Here is a 16,141-nt window from a genome sequence, read left to right on the forward strand (position 1 = left end):
TATTTCATTATTGTTTGGTATATTTATCTATTGACGGATGAGCAAAAGTAAGAAATAACTACTTACATGTAATTACTAATATAGGTATTACATAGTTTGCATTTTACATGTTTGTAAAGTGATGTTATTTTGAAAATGGAGACAAGTATTTCTTCCCATTTCTTCTGAAACAGAATCTTAGGAAACCTCAGAAGTTATGGAGAAATCTTTAGAAAGTTAGGAAACTGATGGATGAAAGGAGGTACTGAAGTGATTGCATCTAATTTCTTGCCGTAGATGTTTTATCAACAGGACACGTAGCATTTTGGTTTGCCAAGTTTTAATGAGGTGCTTTTAAGAAGTGATTAGTTGGTCTCCAAGATTATAATTACATCATCCCTATAATGTTTAACATGAAGCTGATTTATGAATAGAGATGAGTTAAACAATACTTGATAAAAAGAAACTGAGAACTGGAATAATAATGAAAAATTCTGAATACATGTACATATTTCAGTTTTACAACTGCACTTTAACGACAGTTTCGGTGACAAGTAGGATATGCCAGTTTTCCCTCCCGACAGGTTGTTCGAAGTGCAGAGCTAGGTGCCTTTGTACAATATCCTCTTTTACACTTAAATTCAACAGTGTCATCTGTTTTAGAATAAAGTTTTTTATCTCTTCTCCATTTTAATTCTATGTTATGTTTTTCCATCATTTCTTCTGAAATTACACATGCATCTGAAGTTAAAAAAATAAACATAAACTGTTAAGTAGTATACAAATATTTTCCACAGAATTTCAGGCTTTCAAGTAGAATCTCTTGCTCTGGTCCAAAAATTCCTTCTCAAAACCTTTTACAAACCAATTCATTGAAAATCCAGTATGTAGTTTCCATCATTTTAAACAGTTAATGTTGTAAGAATGAGGTACTATTTTTAGTGTAATAATTAAATGTTATAATCAAAGATTCATAATGTCAGTTATCATATGAAGAGCTTTCATTAAGGAATCTTTTGTTGCTATTGTTGCTTGAACAGGAAAATTTCAAAATTTATTTCCACACATATTATTAGTTGGTAGTCAAGCATGCAACAGAATGGTTGGTAGTTAATCCATGAAAATTCTATTATAAACAGCTAAACATCATACTCAGTACACCGATTTTCCCAGGATCCACAAGAAGATTGAAATATTTACCTAAGCACTTTGGTGGTTCTGACCACTCTCCATTCTGACATACTATGTATCTGTTTCCCTGAAGTTCATAGTAGGACTGGCACTGGTACTCAACTGTCGATCCTGGAGGATATACTGGTGCCGGGAATGAGGTAATGTCTCCATTGTCTATTGGTGGGGGAGGCCCACATTTTCCTTGAGAGTCTAAAAAATATGTTTGATTTATTGAAAGAGAAAAAACAGAAAAGGAAACCCCACAGTTTAAAATAAAAAGATAAAAATGTAGCCTAGTATGTAATAATCAGGCTTTTGATTTCTGATGACAGAAATGATTTATTGAAGAAATTTGAAATACTTAAACGAAAAGGCACATTTTTAAGTCCCTACTTTTACCCCACAAGAAAGTACACATAATACATTAACAAATATGTCTGCTTTGCAGTGTTCTGGTATTAAAACATGTTTTCTTAGTGAATATATGCTGGACAGATGGATAACTAAGATAAAAAAATATCCTTGTATAAAACATACAGCAGTGTCTATTGAATCTCTAGTCATATTTATTGATTTTCATTTTTATTACAAAATGAACATCAGCCCCAACAGCTGCTTTTATAAAAGTCAAAGAATTACAGATCTCAATAGTGGGAGAGGGAATGCTTTCTTCCTTTTCTGGACAAGATGAGGTAGAAATATTTCTGCTTATTGCATCTGCTCTGTATTATTTCTGCTAACTAAAAATCCTGAACATATTATAATAAACCAACTCAGGAGACTGTGAAAGATGTAGAGAAGATATCTGGTTAGAGACATTGGGATTCAAGGAATTACACTCCAGAGACATGTTTGGGTTTTCCTTTTCCCTTCTTTGTATCCTGGATGGACCACTGAGACTGCAACCCAGAAATGATAGCAAGTTCAGAAAGAAAATTAAAAAAAAAATAGTCCCAAGAAGCACTTGGTCTCTTTAAGCAAAGTCCCAGGAAAGGATCAGCATAGTAAGACAGAGACAGTTTTTACAATCCTGACTTTCTCTAGAAATACACCATAGAACCTAAGACCAACCCATCCCCACCTTGATCAGCAGGGGCCAAGTGAGGAGTCCAGACTTCCACCCACATGGTGAGGGAAGAAGACACCTCTCCCCTTTCTCCAGGAGCCAGTGGAGGCCAGGTGGGAACCCTGGACTTGCACCCTGCATGGCAGTAAGGGAGGTCTGATAAATAAAAGATTTCAATAATGTCCTTAATCTCAATACATAATACCCAAAATGTCCAGAATACATTTGATCATCACTCATCATACCAAGGATGAGGAAAACCTCAAAAGAGAAAAAACAATCAAAAGAAGACAACACTGAGATGACATACATATTGAAATTATTGGGCAATGGTTTTTAAAAATCCAGTCAAATTGATAGAACTGGAAAATAGAGTAATATAACTTTTTAAAAAAACACACTGGATGGGCTCAATAATACATTGCAGATGGCAGAAGGATAAATAAACTTGACTATAGACTAACTTTGAAAATAGACTGAAAAGAAAATGGACAGAGCTTCAGGAACCCATGGGAAAATAGAAAAAGATTGGAGACCCAGAAAATGAAAAGGAAGGGGATGAGATGAAAAAAAAATGTAAAAATAATGGCTGAAAATTTCTGAAATAGGGTATAAGGCACAAATCTACATAATAAAACAGCTAAGTGAATTCCAAACAGGATAAATCCAAAGAAATCAATGTCAAGATACATCAAAATCAAATTGCTGGAAATTAAAGAAAAAGAAAGAAATCTTAAAAGAGCTAGATAGATATTATGCAATACTTATATGGAAAAGGGATTCAAAAACTGGTAGGATTTTCATCCATGAACATAGAACCAGAAAGAAGTGACATCATTTTTTCAGTGCTGGAAGAAAAGAATTGTCAACCCCAAATTCTATATTGAGTGAAATATATTTTAGGATTAAAGGGAGAAAGAAAAATCTTTCCAGACAAAGGAAAACTGAGAGAACTTGTCTCTAGCAGATCTATACCTAAAGAATTGCTAAAGCAATTCTTCAAATATAAAGGAAACTAGAAAAGGGATTGAGACTTTAGGAAGGAAGAAAAAACAATGGAATTGATTTTTAAAAATAAGGGTAAATATAATAAGAATATCTTTTCCCTAATGATTTTGTTAAATTAGGTGTAAAATTATGTCATTTGAAATGTTGCTCAATGTATATAGAGAGAATACTAAAGACACTTATGTTGAAATGTGGGGAGATAAAAAGAATCTAAATGGAAGTAAGGTTTCCACATTTCACCTGAAGTGGTAAAATGTCAATACAAGTAGGGAGTGATAAGCCGCTTATGTGGATCTTAATATTTGGAGCAACCGCTAATAAAAACATGACAAGACATATACTCCAAAGCAATGCAGATGTATAAAAATTAAGTTATTTATAATGTTCAAAAACCCACAGGGAAGACAAGAAAAGGAAATGGGTATGAGAAACCGAGGAAACACACAGAAAACAAAGAATAAAATTGCTGACATTGTCCCTATTATGTTAATAGATATTTTCAATGTAAATAGCCTTAATATATCAGTGGAAAGACTGAAAATGGCAGGGTGGACACATAAACAAGATTCATCTTTATGCTGTCTACAAGAAAATCACTCTAAACATGAAAACATGTTCAAGTGGAAGACTGCAAAAAATACATACCAGGAAAAAGTTAACTTGAAAAACTAGAAGTGGCTAATATATTTCTTGGTTTGGATTCCCTTACTTCCTGAACTCTAAACACTGAAGTGTCCCAGGACCAAGTTCTCAGACTTACTTTTTTTATGTGTATACTAATTCCCTGAATGAGTTCAGCTAGTAACATACCTTTAAATATCACCCATATGCTGAAGATGCCCAAATTTAAGTCACATTCTGTGATCAGGCCCTGGCTGCCTATATTCCATGTCTCAAAGTGGAATTTCTTGGGCTGTCAAATGTACTTATGGTATCGTTAACACATTTATTCACCAGGAAGTAACTGAATGTCTTAATATTTAAGATAAGAAGTGTTCCAAGATTCCAACTGTTCAAATCTGGTCAACTCTTTCAAACAATAAGTATGTCAGATTACTTATTCAGTCCACAAAAGAACTGGATTTTAAGCACCTTCATTTTATTTGCATCAAAAAAGAATTCCATAAGAACTACTTCATTATACATTTATATCAACATATTTTGTCCCTAATATATTCTCTAAAATTGGGGGGGGGGTGGCGGTGTAAGATACTCTACCTTTGCACTGAGGTGCTTTTGTCCAAGTTCCATTTAAACATATCACATCTACCTCCCCAAAAGGGTAGTAAGGCCAGATGCATTCATAATATACTCTCTCACCATTTTGATATCTAGACTTCTTATTTTGTATAATAGCATTTTCCACTTGGGGTGGATTCACACAGGAAACATCTAGATAGAAAGAAAAATAGTATCTCTAATATAATGATCATTATGAACAGCAAGCTACCAAGTGGGATGTCACATATATTCCATATGGTCATTTAAAATCAAGAGTTAATCTGTCATGAAAGACTGCTAATTTTAATAAACTCACATGTAAGTTTGAGGATAAGGAGATAAAGCAATATTTTTTAGTACAAATTAAGCTTCTGTATCTTAAATCTCTCCCCCATCCTTCACTAGAAGGTTGATACACATTTTTTAGGCCAGTGAAAATGAAAGCTTTTCTGGACATCTCTTTCTGAGTTTAATAAATTAAGTGTTATAAATTATATAAATTCAAAATGAATTTATGAACCATAAGAAAATCATAATAAAAGATCATTTGACATCAGGATTCGGTTTATAGTCATCCTGTTTATGAACTGTAACTTTAGGCCCTTAGAAAAATAAACACGTTAGGTAATTCTTTAAAGACTTGATCAAGAGTTAGCATACTTTTAAGAATACCGTAGTTGAAAGAAGATGATTAATTAAAAGATCCAAACAAAGATCTGGAAAACTAACAGAAAAATAAATGTATGTATTTATTAAAATGCTCTTTAATAATATACTTTTGCAAATGCTTCAGTATACAACAATGAGTAATGTGTAATTCATCAATGAGATTCAGGTGGATATAAAGCACAATACACTGTAGCTATGGTTCCTAAACTGAAATGTGCATAGAATCCCTTGGGAATCTTTAAAACAGTTTCAGGGTTCCATCTCCAGAGTTTTTGATACAACAGGTGTGAGTGAGCCTGTGAATCTGTGCTTGCATGTCTAATAATCTTCCAGAATATGCTAAGACTGCTGTGTCAGGGGCTGTGCTTTGAGAATTATTGGGCTACAAGACTGAGCACTGAGTACACAATTCCATCCCTTTTTATGTTCAGGCATAAACCTTCTTTGACTTGACCTGAAAATAATCTGTGTCCATTTTATGATGGTAGAGGCACTTTTCTGTATTATGTTACTTAAGATACTTTAATAAATAAAGTTTTAAAATTTACCAAAGTACCTCTGCATGCTGGCCTTCCTATCCATTTGCTCTTAATACACTGTATGGTATTGGCTCCTTCCAATTGATAAGATGGTAGACATTTAAAAACCACCTGTTCTCCTGACCTATACGATTTCTTCTTCTGGTCTATGAGTACAGCATCATCAAAGCTGGGTACGTTAAAACAATCTGTGTCTGAAAAAAAGAAAAAAAGTATTTCTTTAGTACATCTTTAAAAATAATAGTGGCCAATAATTATATTCTAGAAAAATAGATATACACATATCAAACGAATGAATACTGTACAATATTTCTCTTACAACTTAAAATGTTAGAAGTCTTGACTTAGTTACATTGATTGTGTCTGTATTCATCAAAACTATAACATGGGAATGGTGATACTCAAAGAGACAGGGATGCCTTTGATGTTTGAGACCACACTTCTCACATTTAAATTATTTTTCCCCATCACAGGTCACCTACATTATGGATATGTTTCTTTTTTTTGCTTCTGTCAAACTCTGTTCCCTTGAATTATGTCAAATATCTTAGAAAATTGTATATCATAAAGAAATAACTGATAAATTAACAGTAAACTGAGTGCTGATAAGACTGATGAGCAGGGGCCAGCTATGTTATAGGAACAGAGACCAGAAGTCTGAGAATGTGTATCAGAGGATGTCCAAAGTGTACACAAGATGATGTGATAGTGAGATAATTTAGTTCATGAATCAAACTTTTATTATTACTAGGGTTATTAATTCTCTACCAGAATCCAGAACTTTCCAAAGACACCTTGTTTAATTCTAGAATTACAGCTTAGTTTCATACTTGTGCCATTTATGTCCTGAATTAAAGATATTTATCAGCCTCAGAATAAAATAAAATATACTATACTTATGCATTCCGGTGGAAGGGACCATTTTCCTCCTAAACATCTTATAGATGCAGGTCCATCGATCCCAAAACCTTCAACACAGTCGTATGTAACTTCTTCTCCATCTTGGTAACTGCCTTTCTCATTAGATACAACACCATTCTGAATCAAAGGTGGAAGTCCACAAGGAAGTCCTAGGAATAAATGAAAGAACGATTTCATGTTTCACTAACTCTGAAATTTAATTTGATGTACTGCTTGCCATATTTGATAGTTTTACTTGAAAATAATAAATGATTTTACAGGAACTTCCAACACATTGCAGAGAAATGCACAAATGCACCCAAAAATCACCATTCTGGTGTGTTTCCAGCTGTCCACTTGAACAAGAACTTGAAACTAAAAATACCAATATATTTATGAATGAGACTGTCAGTGCATCTCTAAGCAATTATGATTAATAAAAGAGAACACACTGAGACTTCATCACCTTAAGAAAAGTACTATATATTGTAAGACATTAAAAGAGACATTGTAGGAAGAACGTAAGTTTTTTTTGAAAAAACTTGGTGGCAACGCATACATTGCAACTTATATGAATAAATAGGAATATAAATAGGTTTAAGTATATGAATAGGTAGGTTTACTTTTTTTACACATACAGCGTTAATACAAAAGAAAGTACCAGATTTAAAAGTGATTCTATACTGAACTGATGAAATTAACAGAAAATGAATATACAAAAATCGATTAAATGTATAAAAATATAAATTATATATTAATACATAAATGACCTATAAATATATAAATAATTGATATATTTAGGAATCTAAAGGATTCTGTTCCATGACTTTGATGATAATTGATTAGTAAAGAATGGTACTGAAAATAGAATTTTGGTTTGCATGCTGTCCTCACCTACACAACGAGGTGGAGAACTCCACTTTCCCATGTGGCATGTTATCACATTTTCTTCAGATATACTGAAACCATCTTCACAGGTATAACTTAACTTGGTGCCATGTGCATAAAGCTTGGGCTCAAATGTTTCTCTCCTTTCTTTTGCAGAGCTAGATGAATTAATCGTTCCATGGTCTATTTGAGGTGGTTGAGAACATGGAAGTTTTTCTACATGAAGAACAGAGATCAAAGGGTAAAGTATAAGTGTAATGTTTAAATTAAAAATACATTAAAATAAGAATAATTTGTGGCTTCCCTGGTGGCGCAGTGGTTAAGAGTCTGCCTGCCGATGCAGGAGACGCGGGTTTGTGCCCCGGTCTGGGAAGATCCCACATGCCGTGGAGTGGCTGGGCCCGTGAGCCATGGCCGCTGAGCCTGCACATCCAGAGCCTGTGCTCCACAACGGGAGAGGCCACAGCAGTGAGAGGCCCGCGTACAGCAAAATAAATAAATAAATAAAAAATGAAAATAATCTGAACAAGTTAAAGAATTTTAAAGCTGAAAAATATTTGAAACTTGCAAGGTATTTGTCTCCATAAACACTATGCTGCTATCCACTTGTTCAGTATGCCCCTTCATCCTTTTTTTAAATTTATCTTTATTGAAATATATTTGATATATAATAGTATGTTAGGGAGAGGAGTCAATATGGTGGACTAGGAGGACGTGGAATTCATGTCTCCGCACAATTAGGGCACCTACCAGGCACCATTGGGGGACCACGGACACCTAAGGGGACAGGAGGAACCCCCAGCAACCAGGTAGGACGTGGGTCATGGGGGGAATGAGGGGGGAGGAGAAGTGGAGGTGGGATGGGACTGGCGCCCCTGAGGGGTGGCTGGGGGAGGGGAAGGGATTCCTTGCCCAAAGGGGGAAATTGGGGAACCATTGGGAGGGCAGAGGATCAAAAGAGAGCATGGCCAGGTTTCTCCTGCCCTCTTGGGCCTCCAGGAGGCTACTGAGATCCCGGGACTGATCCTCTGGCAACCTAGGCCCCCTCCAGCTGCGGAGGTCCTGAGCGAGTGGGAGGGTGGGAAGGGAGAGCAAAAGTAAAGCCTGGATCTCTGGGACTGGCACCCTTGAAGGGCGGCTGGGGGAGAGGAGGAGTTCCTACACCCAGCAAGACCCACCAACAGTCAGGGATCCAGCAGGAATGGGGGAGACCCTGGGGGAGACGTGGGGGAACACAGAGGAATGGAAGGGAATGCAGCCAGAACTTTCCCTGTCCACTTAGGCACTGAGGAGCCTGTTGGGCTCCTGGGCCTAATCCACTGCCCTTGGAGCCTCCCTCCTGCGGCTCAGAGCCCAAGCCCCACCCCTACACCCCATCAAGAGCCCTACCTCTATAATTGGAGACCCCCTCTGAGACCCACTCTAACCACGCTGGGCCTAAATCCCACCCAAACACCCTCAACCAGGGCCTTACCTCCAAACTCTGGAACTCCACACTCCATAGGCAGTCCTTTAGACTTGCTGTCTCTCTGCTTCCACTTGAATGATGCCCCACCGAGGCCCCACCCCCAAGGCCTTTTCTGGCTGCGTGGGTCCTGGGTCTAGGCTCTGCCTCATGCTCAAACGTCAGCCTCCCTGCCTAGGTCCCACTCCACCTTAAACCCCGCCCCTGCCTAAGTTCCATCTCTGCCTAAACACCTACTCCCCATAGCCAAGGTTTTTTCTTTCTTTCTTCCTTTCTTTTTTTATCTTTTTTTCTTTTTTCTTCTTTCTTCTTTTAGATTGGGGTTCTGTTTTACCTTGTTGTTGATCCATTTATATTTTTATTTTTTCTAATAAATCTTTTACTTTTCTAATTTTATTTTATTCCTTATACTTTGTCATTGTTCTGCTCCTTCTGGCTTGTTCCCCCACCCCCTTTTTTTCTGTTGTGGTTTTGTTCTACTTTATTGCAGTTGTTTCAATTATATTTTTATTTTTCCTAATATAGTTTTTATCTTTCTAATTTTATTTTGTCTTTTAGTCTTTGTTATTGTACAGCTCCTTTCTTTTATCTTTTATTTTTTTAATTTTTAAAATTTTTTTTGCCTTACCATGTGGCTTGCAGGATCTTGGTTCCCAGGCCAGAGGTCGGGCCCAAGCTCCTGTGGTGGGAGCTCCAAGTCCAAAACTCTGGATAACAGAGAACCTCAGACCCCAGGGAATATTAATAGGAATGAAGCCTCCCAGAGGTCCTCATCTTGGCACCAAGACCTGGCTCTATCCAACTACCTGCAAACTCCAGTGCTGGATGCCTCAGGTCAAATAGCCAGTTAGACAGGAATACAGGCCCACCCATCAAAAAAAAAAAAAAAAAGAAACGACAAAAAGTTATGTTACAGATGAAGGAGAAGGTAAAAACCTACAAGACCAAATAAATGAAGACGAAAGAGGCAACCTACCTGAAAAAGAGTTCAGAGTAATGATAGTAAAGATGATCCAAAATCTCGGACACAGAATGGAGAAAATATAAGAAACATTTAACAAGGATCTAGAGGAACTAAAGAGCAAACAAACAATGATGAACAACACAATAACTGAAATTAAAAATATTCTAGAAGGAAGCAATAGCAGAATAACTGAAGCAGAAGAACAGATAAGGGACCTGGAAAGATAAAATGGTGGAAATAACTACAGCAGAGCAGAATAAAGACAAAAGAAGGAAAAGAATTGTGGATAGTCTCAGAGATCTCTGGGGCAGCATTAAACACACCAATATTTGAATTATAGGGATCCCAGAAGAAGAAGAGAAAGAGAAAGGGTCCGAGAAAATATTTGAAGAGACTATAGTCAAAAAATTCTCTAACATGGAAAAGGGAATAGTCAATCAAGTCCAGGAAGCACAGAGAATCCCATACAGTATAAACCCAAAGAGAAACACACTGAGACACATATTAATCAAACTGTCAAAAATTAAATACAAAGAAAAAAACATTAAAAGCAGCAAGGGAAAAACAACAAATAACGTACAAGGGAATCCCCATAAGGTTAACAGCTGATCTTTCAGCAGAAACTCTTCAAGCCAGAAGGGAGTGGCAGGACATATTTAAAATGATGAAAGGGAAAAACCTACAACCAAGATTACCTGTCAGCGATCTCATTCAGATTCAATGGAGAAATAAAAAGCTTTACAGACAAGCAAACGCTAAGAGAATTCAGCACCACCAGCTTTACAACAAATGCTAAAGGAACTTCTTTAAGCAGGAAACACAAGTGAAGAAAAAGACCCACAGAAACAAACCCAAATCAATTAAGAAAATGGTAATAGGAACATATATATCAATAGTCATCTTGAATATAAATGGATTAAATGCTCCAACCAAAAAACACAGAATGGATACAAAAACAAGACCTGCATATATGCTGTCCACAAGAAACCCACTTCAGACCTAGAGACACATATAGAGTGAAAGTGAGGGGATGGAAAAAGATATTCCATGCAAATAGAAATCAAAAGAAAGCTGGAGTAGCAATATTCATAAATAGACTTTAAAATAAAGACTGTTGCAAGAGACATTAAAGGACACTGCCTAACGATCAAGGGATCAATCCAAGAAGAAAACATAACAATTATAAATATTTATGCACCCAACATAGGAGCACCTCAATACATAAGGCAAACACTAACAGCCATAAAAGGAGAAATTGACAGTAACACAATAATAGTGGGGGGCTTAACACCCCACTTACACCAATGGACAGATCATCCAGACAGAAAATAAATAAGGAAACACAAGCTTTAAATGACACAATAGATCAGGCAGAATTAATACTTTTAGTACATTCCACCTGAAAGCAGAAGAATACACTTTCTTCTCAAGTGCATATGGAACATTCTCCAGAATAGTTCACATCTTGGGTCACAAATCAAGCCTTGGAAAATTTAAGAAAATTGAAATTATATCAAGCATCTTTTACGACCACAATGCCATGAGATTAGAAATCAATTACAGGAAAAAAAAAACAGTAAAAAACACAAATACATGGAGGCTAAACAATGCACTGCTAAATAATCAAGAGATCACTGAAGAAATCAAAGAGGAAATCAAAAATTACCTAGAAACAAATGACAATGAAAACACGAGGATCCAAAACCTATGGGACTCAGCAAAAGCAGTTTTAAGAGGGAAGATCATAACAATTCAAGCTCACCTCAAGAAACAAGAAAAATCTCAAATGAAAAATCTAACCTTACACCTAAAGCAACTAGAAAAAGAAAAAAGAAAACCCAAAGATAGTAGAAGGAAAGAAATCATAAAGATCAGAGCAGAAATAAATGAAATAGAAACAAAGAAAATAATGGCAAAGATGAATAAAACTAAAAGCTGGTTCTTTGAGAAGATAAACAAAATTGATAAACCATTAGCCAGACTTATCACGAAAAAAAGGGAGAGGACTCAAATCAATAAAATTAGAAATGAAAAAGGGGAAGTTACAACAGACACTGCAGAAATACAAAGTATCCTAAGAGACTACTACAAGCAACACTATGCCAATAAAATGAACAACCTGGAAGAAGTGGACAAATTCTTGGAAAAGTAAAACCCTCCAAGACTGAACCAGAAAGAATTAGAAAATATAAACACACCAATCACAGGTAATGAAATTGAAACTGTAACTGATAATTTCCAACAAACAAAAGCCCAGGACCAGATGGTTTCACAGGCAAATTCCATCAAACATTTGGAGAAGAGTTAACACCTATCCTTCTCAAACTCTTCCAAAAAATGGTAGAGGGAGGAACAATCCCAAACTCGTTCTACAAGGCCAGCAGCACCCTGATACCAAAACCAGACAAAGATATCACACACACAAAAACTATAGACCAATATCACTGATGAACATGGATGCAAAAATCCTCAACAAAATACTAGCAAACAGAATCCAACAACACATCAAAAGGATCATACACCATGATCAACTGGGATTTATCCCAGGGATGCAAAGATTCTTCAATATATGCAAAACAATCAATGTGATACACCATATTAACAAGCTAAAGAATAAAAACCATATGATCATCTCAATAGATGCAGACAGAGTTTTGACAAAATACAACACCAATTTATGATAAAAACTGTACAGAGAGTGGACATAGAGGGAACCTACCTCAACATAGTGAAGGCCATGTAAGAAAACCTATAGCAAACATCACTCTCAATGGTGAAAAAATGAAAGCATTTCCTCTAAGATCAGGAACAAGACAAGGATGTCCACTCTTGCCACTATTATTCAACATAGTATTGGAAGTCCTAGCCACAGCAATCAGAGAAGAAAAAGAAATAAAAGGAATACAAATTGGAAAAGAAGAACTAAAACTGTCACTGTTTGCAGATGACAGGATACTGTACATAGAAAATACTAAAGATGTCACCAGAAAACAACTAGAACTAATCAATGAATTTGGTAAGGTTTCAGGATACGAAATTAATGCACAGAAATCTCTGACCTTCCTATACGCTATCAACGAAAGATCAGAAAGTGAAAGTAAGGAAACAATCCTATTTACCATTGCAACAAAAAGAATAATCTATCTAGGAATAAACCTACCTAAGGAGTCAAAAGACCTGTACTCAGAAAACTATAAAACACTGATGAAATAAATCAAAGATAACATAAACAGATGGAGAGATATACCATGCTCCTGGATTGGAAGAATCAATATTGTGAAAACGACTATATTACTCAAAGCAATCTGCAGGTTCAGTGCAATCCCTATCAAATTACCAATGGCATTTTTCACAGAACTAAAGAAAGAAATTTTACAATTTGTACAGAAACACAAAAGACCCTGAGTGGCCAAAGCAGTCTTAGGAAAGAGAAACGGAGCTGGAGGAATCAGGCTCCCTGACTTCAGACTACACTACAAAGCTACAGTAATCAAGATGGTATGGTAGTGGCACAAAAACATAAATATAGATCAATGGAACAGGAGAGAAAGTCCAGAGATAAACCCACGCACATATGGTCACCTTATCTTTGACAAAGGAGACAAGAATAAACAATGGAGAAAAGATGGCCTCTTCAATAAGTGGTGCTGGGGAAAATGGACAGCTGCATGTAAAATAATTAAATTAGAACACATCCTAACACCATACACAAAAATAAACTCAAAATGTTTTAAGGACCTAAATGTAAAGCCAGACACTATAAAACTCTTAGAGGAAGACATAGGCAGAGCACTCTATGACATAAATCACAGCAAGGTCCTTTTTGAGCCACCTCCTAGAGTAAGGGAAATAAAAGCAAAAATAAACAAATGGGACCTAATGAAACTTAGAAACTTTTGCATGGCAAAGGAAACCATAAACAAGACAAGAAGACAACCCTCAGAATGGGAGAAGATATTTGCAAGTGAAGCAACTGACAAGGGATTGATCTCCAAAATATACAAGCAGCTCATGCAGCTCAGTATCACAAAAACAAACCACCCAGTCCAAAAATGGGCAGAAGACCTAAATAGACATTTCTCTATAGAAGACATGCAGATGGCCAACAAATACATGAAAAGATACTCAATATTACTAATTGTTGGAGAGATGCAAATCAAAACCATGGTGAGGTGTCACCTCACACCAGTCAGAATGACCATCATCAAAAACTCTAGAAACATAAGGGGCTTCCCTGGTGGCACAGTGGCTAGGAATCTGCCTGCCAATGCAGGGGACACAGGTTCAATCCCTGGTCCCAGAGGATCCCACATGCCGCGGAGCAACTAAGTCTGTGTGCCATAACTACTGAGCCTGTGCTCTAGAGCCCATGAGCCACACTACTGAAGTCCGCATGCCTAGAGCCCATGTTCCACAACAAGAGAAGCCACTGCAATGAGAAGCCTGCACACTGCAATGAAGAGTAGCCCCCACTCGCCGCAACTAGTGAAAGCCTGCACACAGCAACGAAGACCCAATGCAGCCAAAAATAAATAAATAAATTTAAAACAAAACAAAAAAACAATAAATGCTGGAGAGTGTGTGGAGAAAAGGGAACACTTCTGCACTGTTGGTGGGAATGTAAATTGATACAGCCACTATGGAAAAGAGTATGGAGGTTCCTTAGAAAGCTAAAAATAGAACTACCATATGACCCACTACTGGGCATATATCCCGAGAAAACCATAATTCAAAGAGATACGTTTACTACGATGTTCACTGCAGCACTATTTACAAAAGCCAGGACACGGAACCAACCTAAATATCCATCAACAGATGAATGGAGAAAGATGTGACACAAATTGAGTTATTTGTAGTGAGGTGGATGGCCCTAGAATCTGTCATACAGAGTGAAGTAAGTCAGAAAGAGAAAAACAAATACCGTATGTTAATGTATATATATGGAATTTAAAGAAGCGGTACTGATGAACCTAGTGGCAGGGCAGGAACAAGGATGCACAAGTAGAGAATGGACTTGAGAGCATGGGGGTGGGGGGAGGTTGAGATGAAGTGAGAGAGTGGCATGGACATATATACACTACCAAATGTAAAATAGATAGCTAGTGGGAAGCAGCTGCATAGCACAGGGAGATCAGCTTGGTGTTTTGTGACAACCTAGAGGGGTGGGATAGGGAAGACGGGAGGAAGGCTTGGGAGGTAGGGGATATGGGGATGCGTGTATACATGTGGCTGGTTCACTTTGTTGTATGGCAGAAACTAGCACAACATTGTAAAGCATTTATACTCCAATAAAGGTGTGAAAAAAATAAATTAAAAAAAATATTGTGTTAGTTTCAGGTCTACTACATAATGATTCGACTTTTACATATATTATGAAATGACCAGCAGGATGTCTAATAGCAATCTGTCCCTATACAAAGTTATTATAATATCATTGACCATATTCCTTATGCTGAATACACATCCCCCTGGCTTCTTTAGAGTCTACGTATATGTGAGATCATGTGGCATTTGTCTTTTTCTATCTAACTTATTTTACTTAACCATAATACACCCTAGATCCATCCATGTTTTTGCAAATGGAAATGTGTAATTTTTATGGCTCAGTAATAGTTCATTTTGTGTGTATATATAAAACATCTTCTTAATCCACTCCTCTATCAATGGACACTTAGGTTGATTCCAAACCTTGGCTATTGTAAGTGATGCTGCAATGAACATTGGAGTGCATATATCTTTTCAAATGTTTCTGGTTCCTTTGAATAAATACCCAGCAGTGGAATTGCCAGATCATATGGCAGTTCTATTTTTAGTTTTTAAGGAAACTCCATACTCTTTTCCATAGTGGCTGCACCAATCTACAGTTGCACCAACAGTGCACAAAGATTTCCTTTTCTCCACATCCTCGCCAACACTGGATGTTGTCTTTTTGATGACAGCCATTAAGACAGGTGTGAAGGGACATTTCACTGTGGTTGTGACATGCATTTGCCTGCCTTTTAATGATGTTGAGCTTCTCTTTGTGTGTCTTTTGGCCATCTGTATGTCTTCTTTGGAAAAAATGTCTATTCAGGTCCTCTGCCTATTTTCTAGTTATTTGTTTTTCTGATGTTGGTTGCATTAATTCTTTGTATAGTTTGAATATTAACCCCTTAATGGATATATCCTTTGCAAATATCTTCCCACATTCAGTAGGCTACCTTTTTCATTTTATTGATCGTTTTCTTTGCTGTGGAAAAGCTTTCTCATTTTTGAGTCCCGTTTGCTTA

General features: G+C 36.7%; 1 protein-coding gene across 1 annotated transcript in view; it reads right to left on the reverse strand.

Annotated features, from left to right (window-relative positions):
* Positions 1-302: 302 nt before the first annotated feature.
* The window catches only part of LOC309820764 (complement factor H-like), a 99,409-nt gene continuing 83,570 nt past the window's right edge, over positions 303-16,141 (reverse strand). The window contains exons 17-22 of the mRNA XM_082651713.1: positions 7,450-7,659; positions 6,552-6,725; positions 5,673-5,849; positions 4,445-4,618; positions 1,180-1,362; positions 303-720 (exon numbers count right to left, since the gene is read on the reverse strand). Coding sequence (XP_082507839.1) covers positions 512-720; positions 1,180-1,362; positions 4,445-4,618; positions 5,673-5,849; positions 6,552-6,725; positions 7,450-7,659 — 1,127 coding nt within the window. The 3' untranslated portion in view covers positions 303-511. The remainder of the gene's footprint in view (positions 721-1,179; positions 1,363-4,444; positions 4,619-5,672; positions 5,850-6,551; positions 6,726-7,449; positions 7,660-16,141) is intronic.

Source organism: Grampus griseus, assembly GCF_964374135.1.
Source record: "Grampus griseus genome assembly, chromosome: 1".
Lineage (NCBI taxonomy): Eukaryota > Metazoa > Chordata > Mammalia > Artiodactyla > Delphinidae > Grampus > Grampus griseus.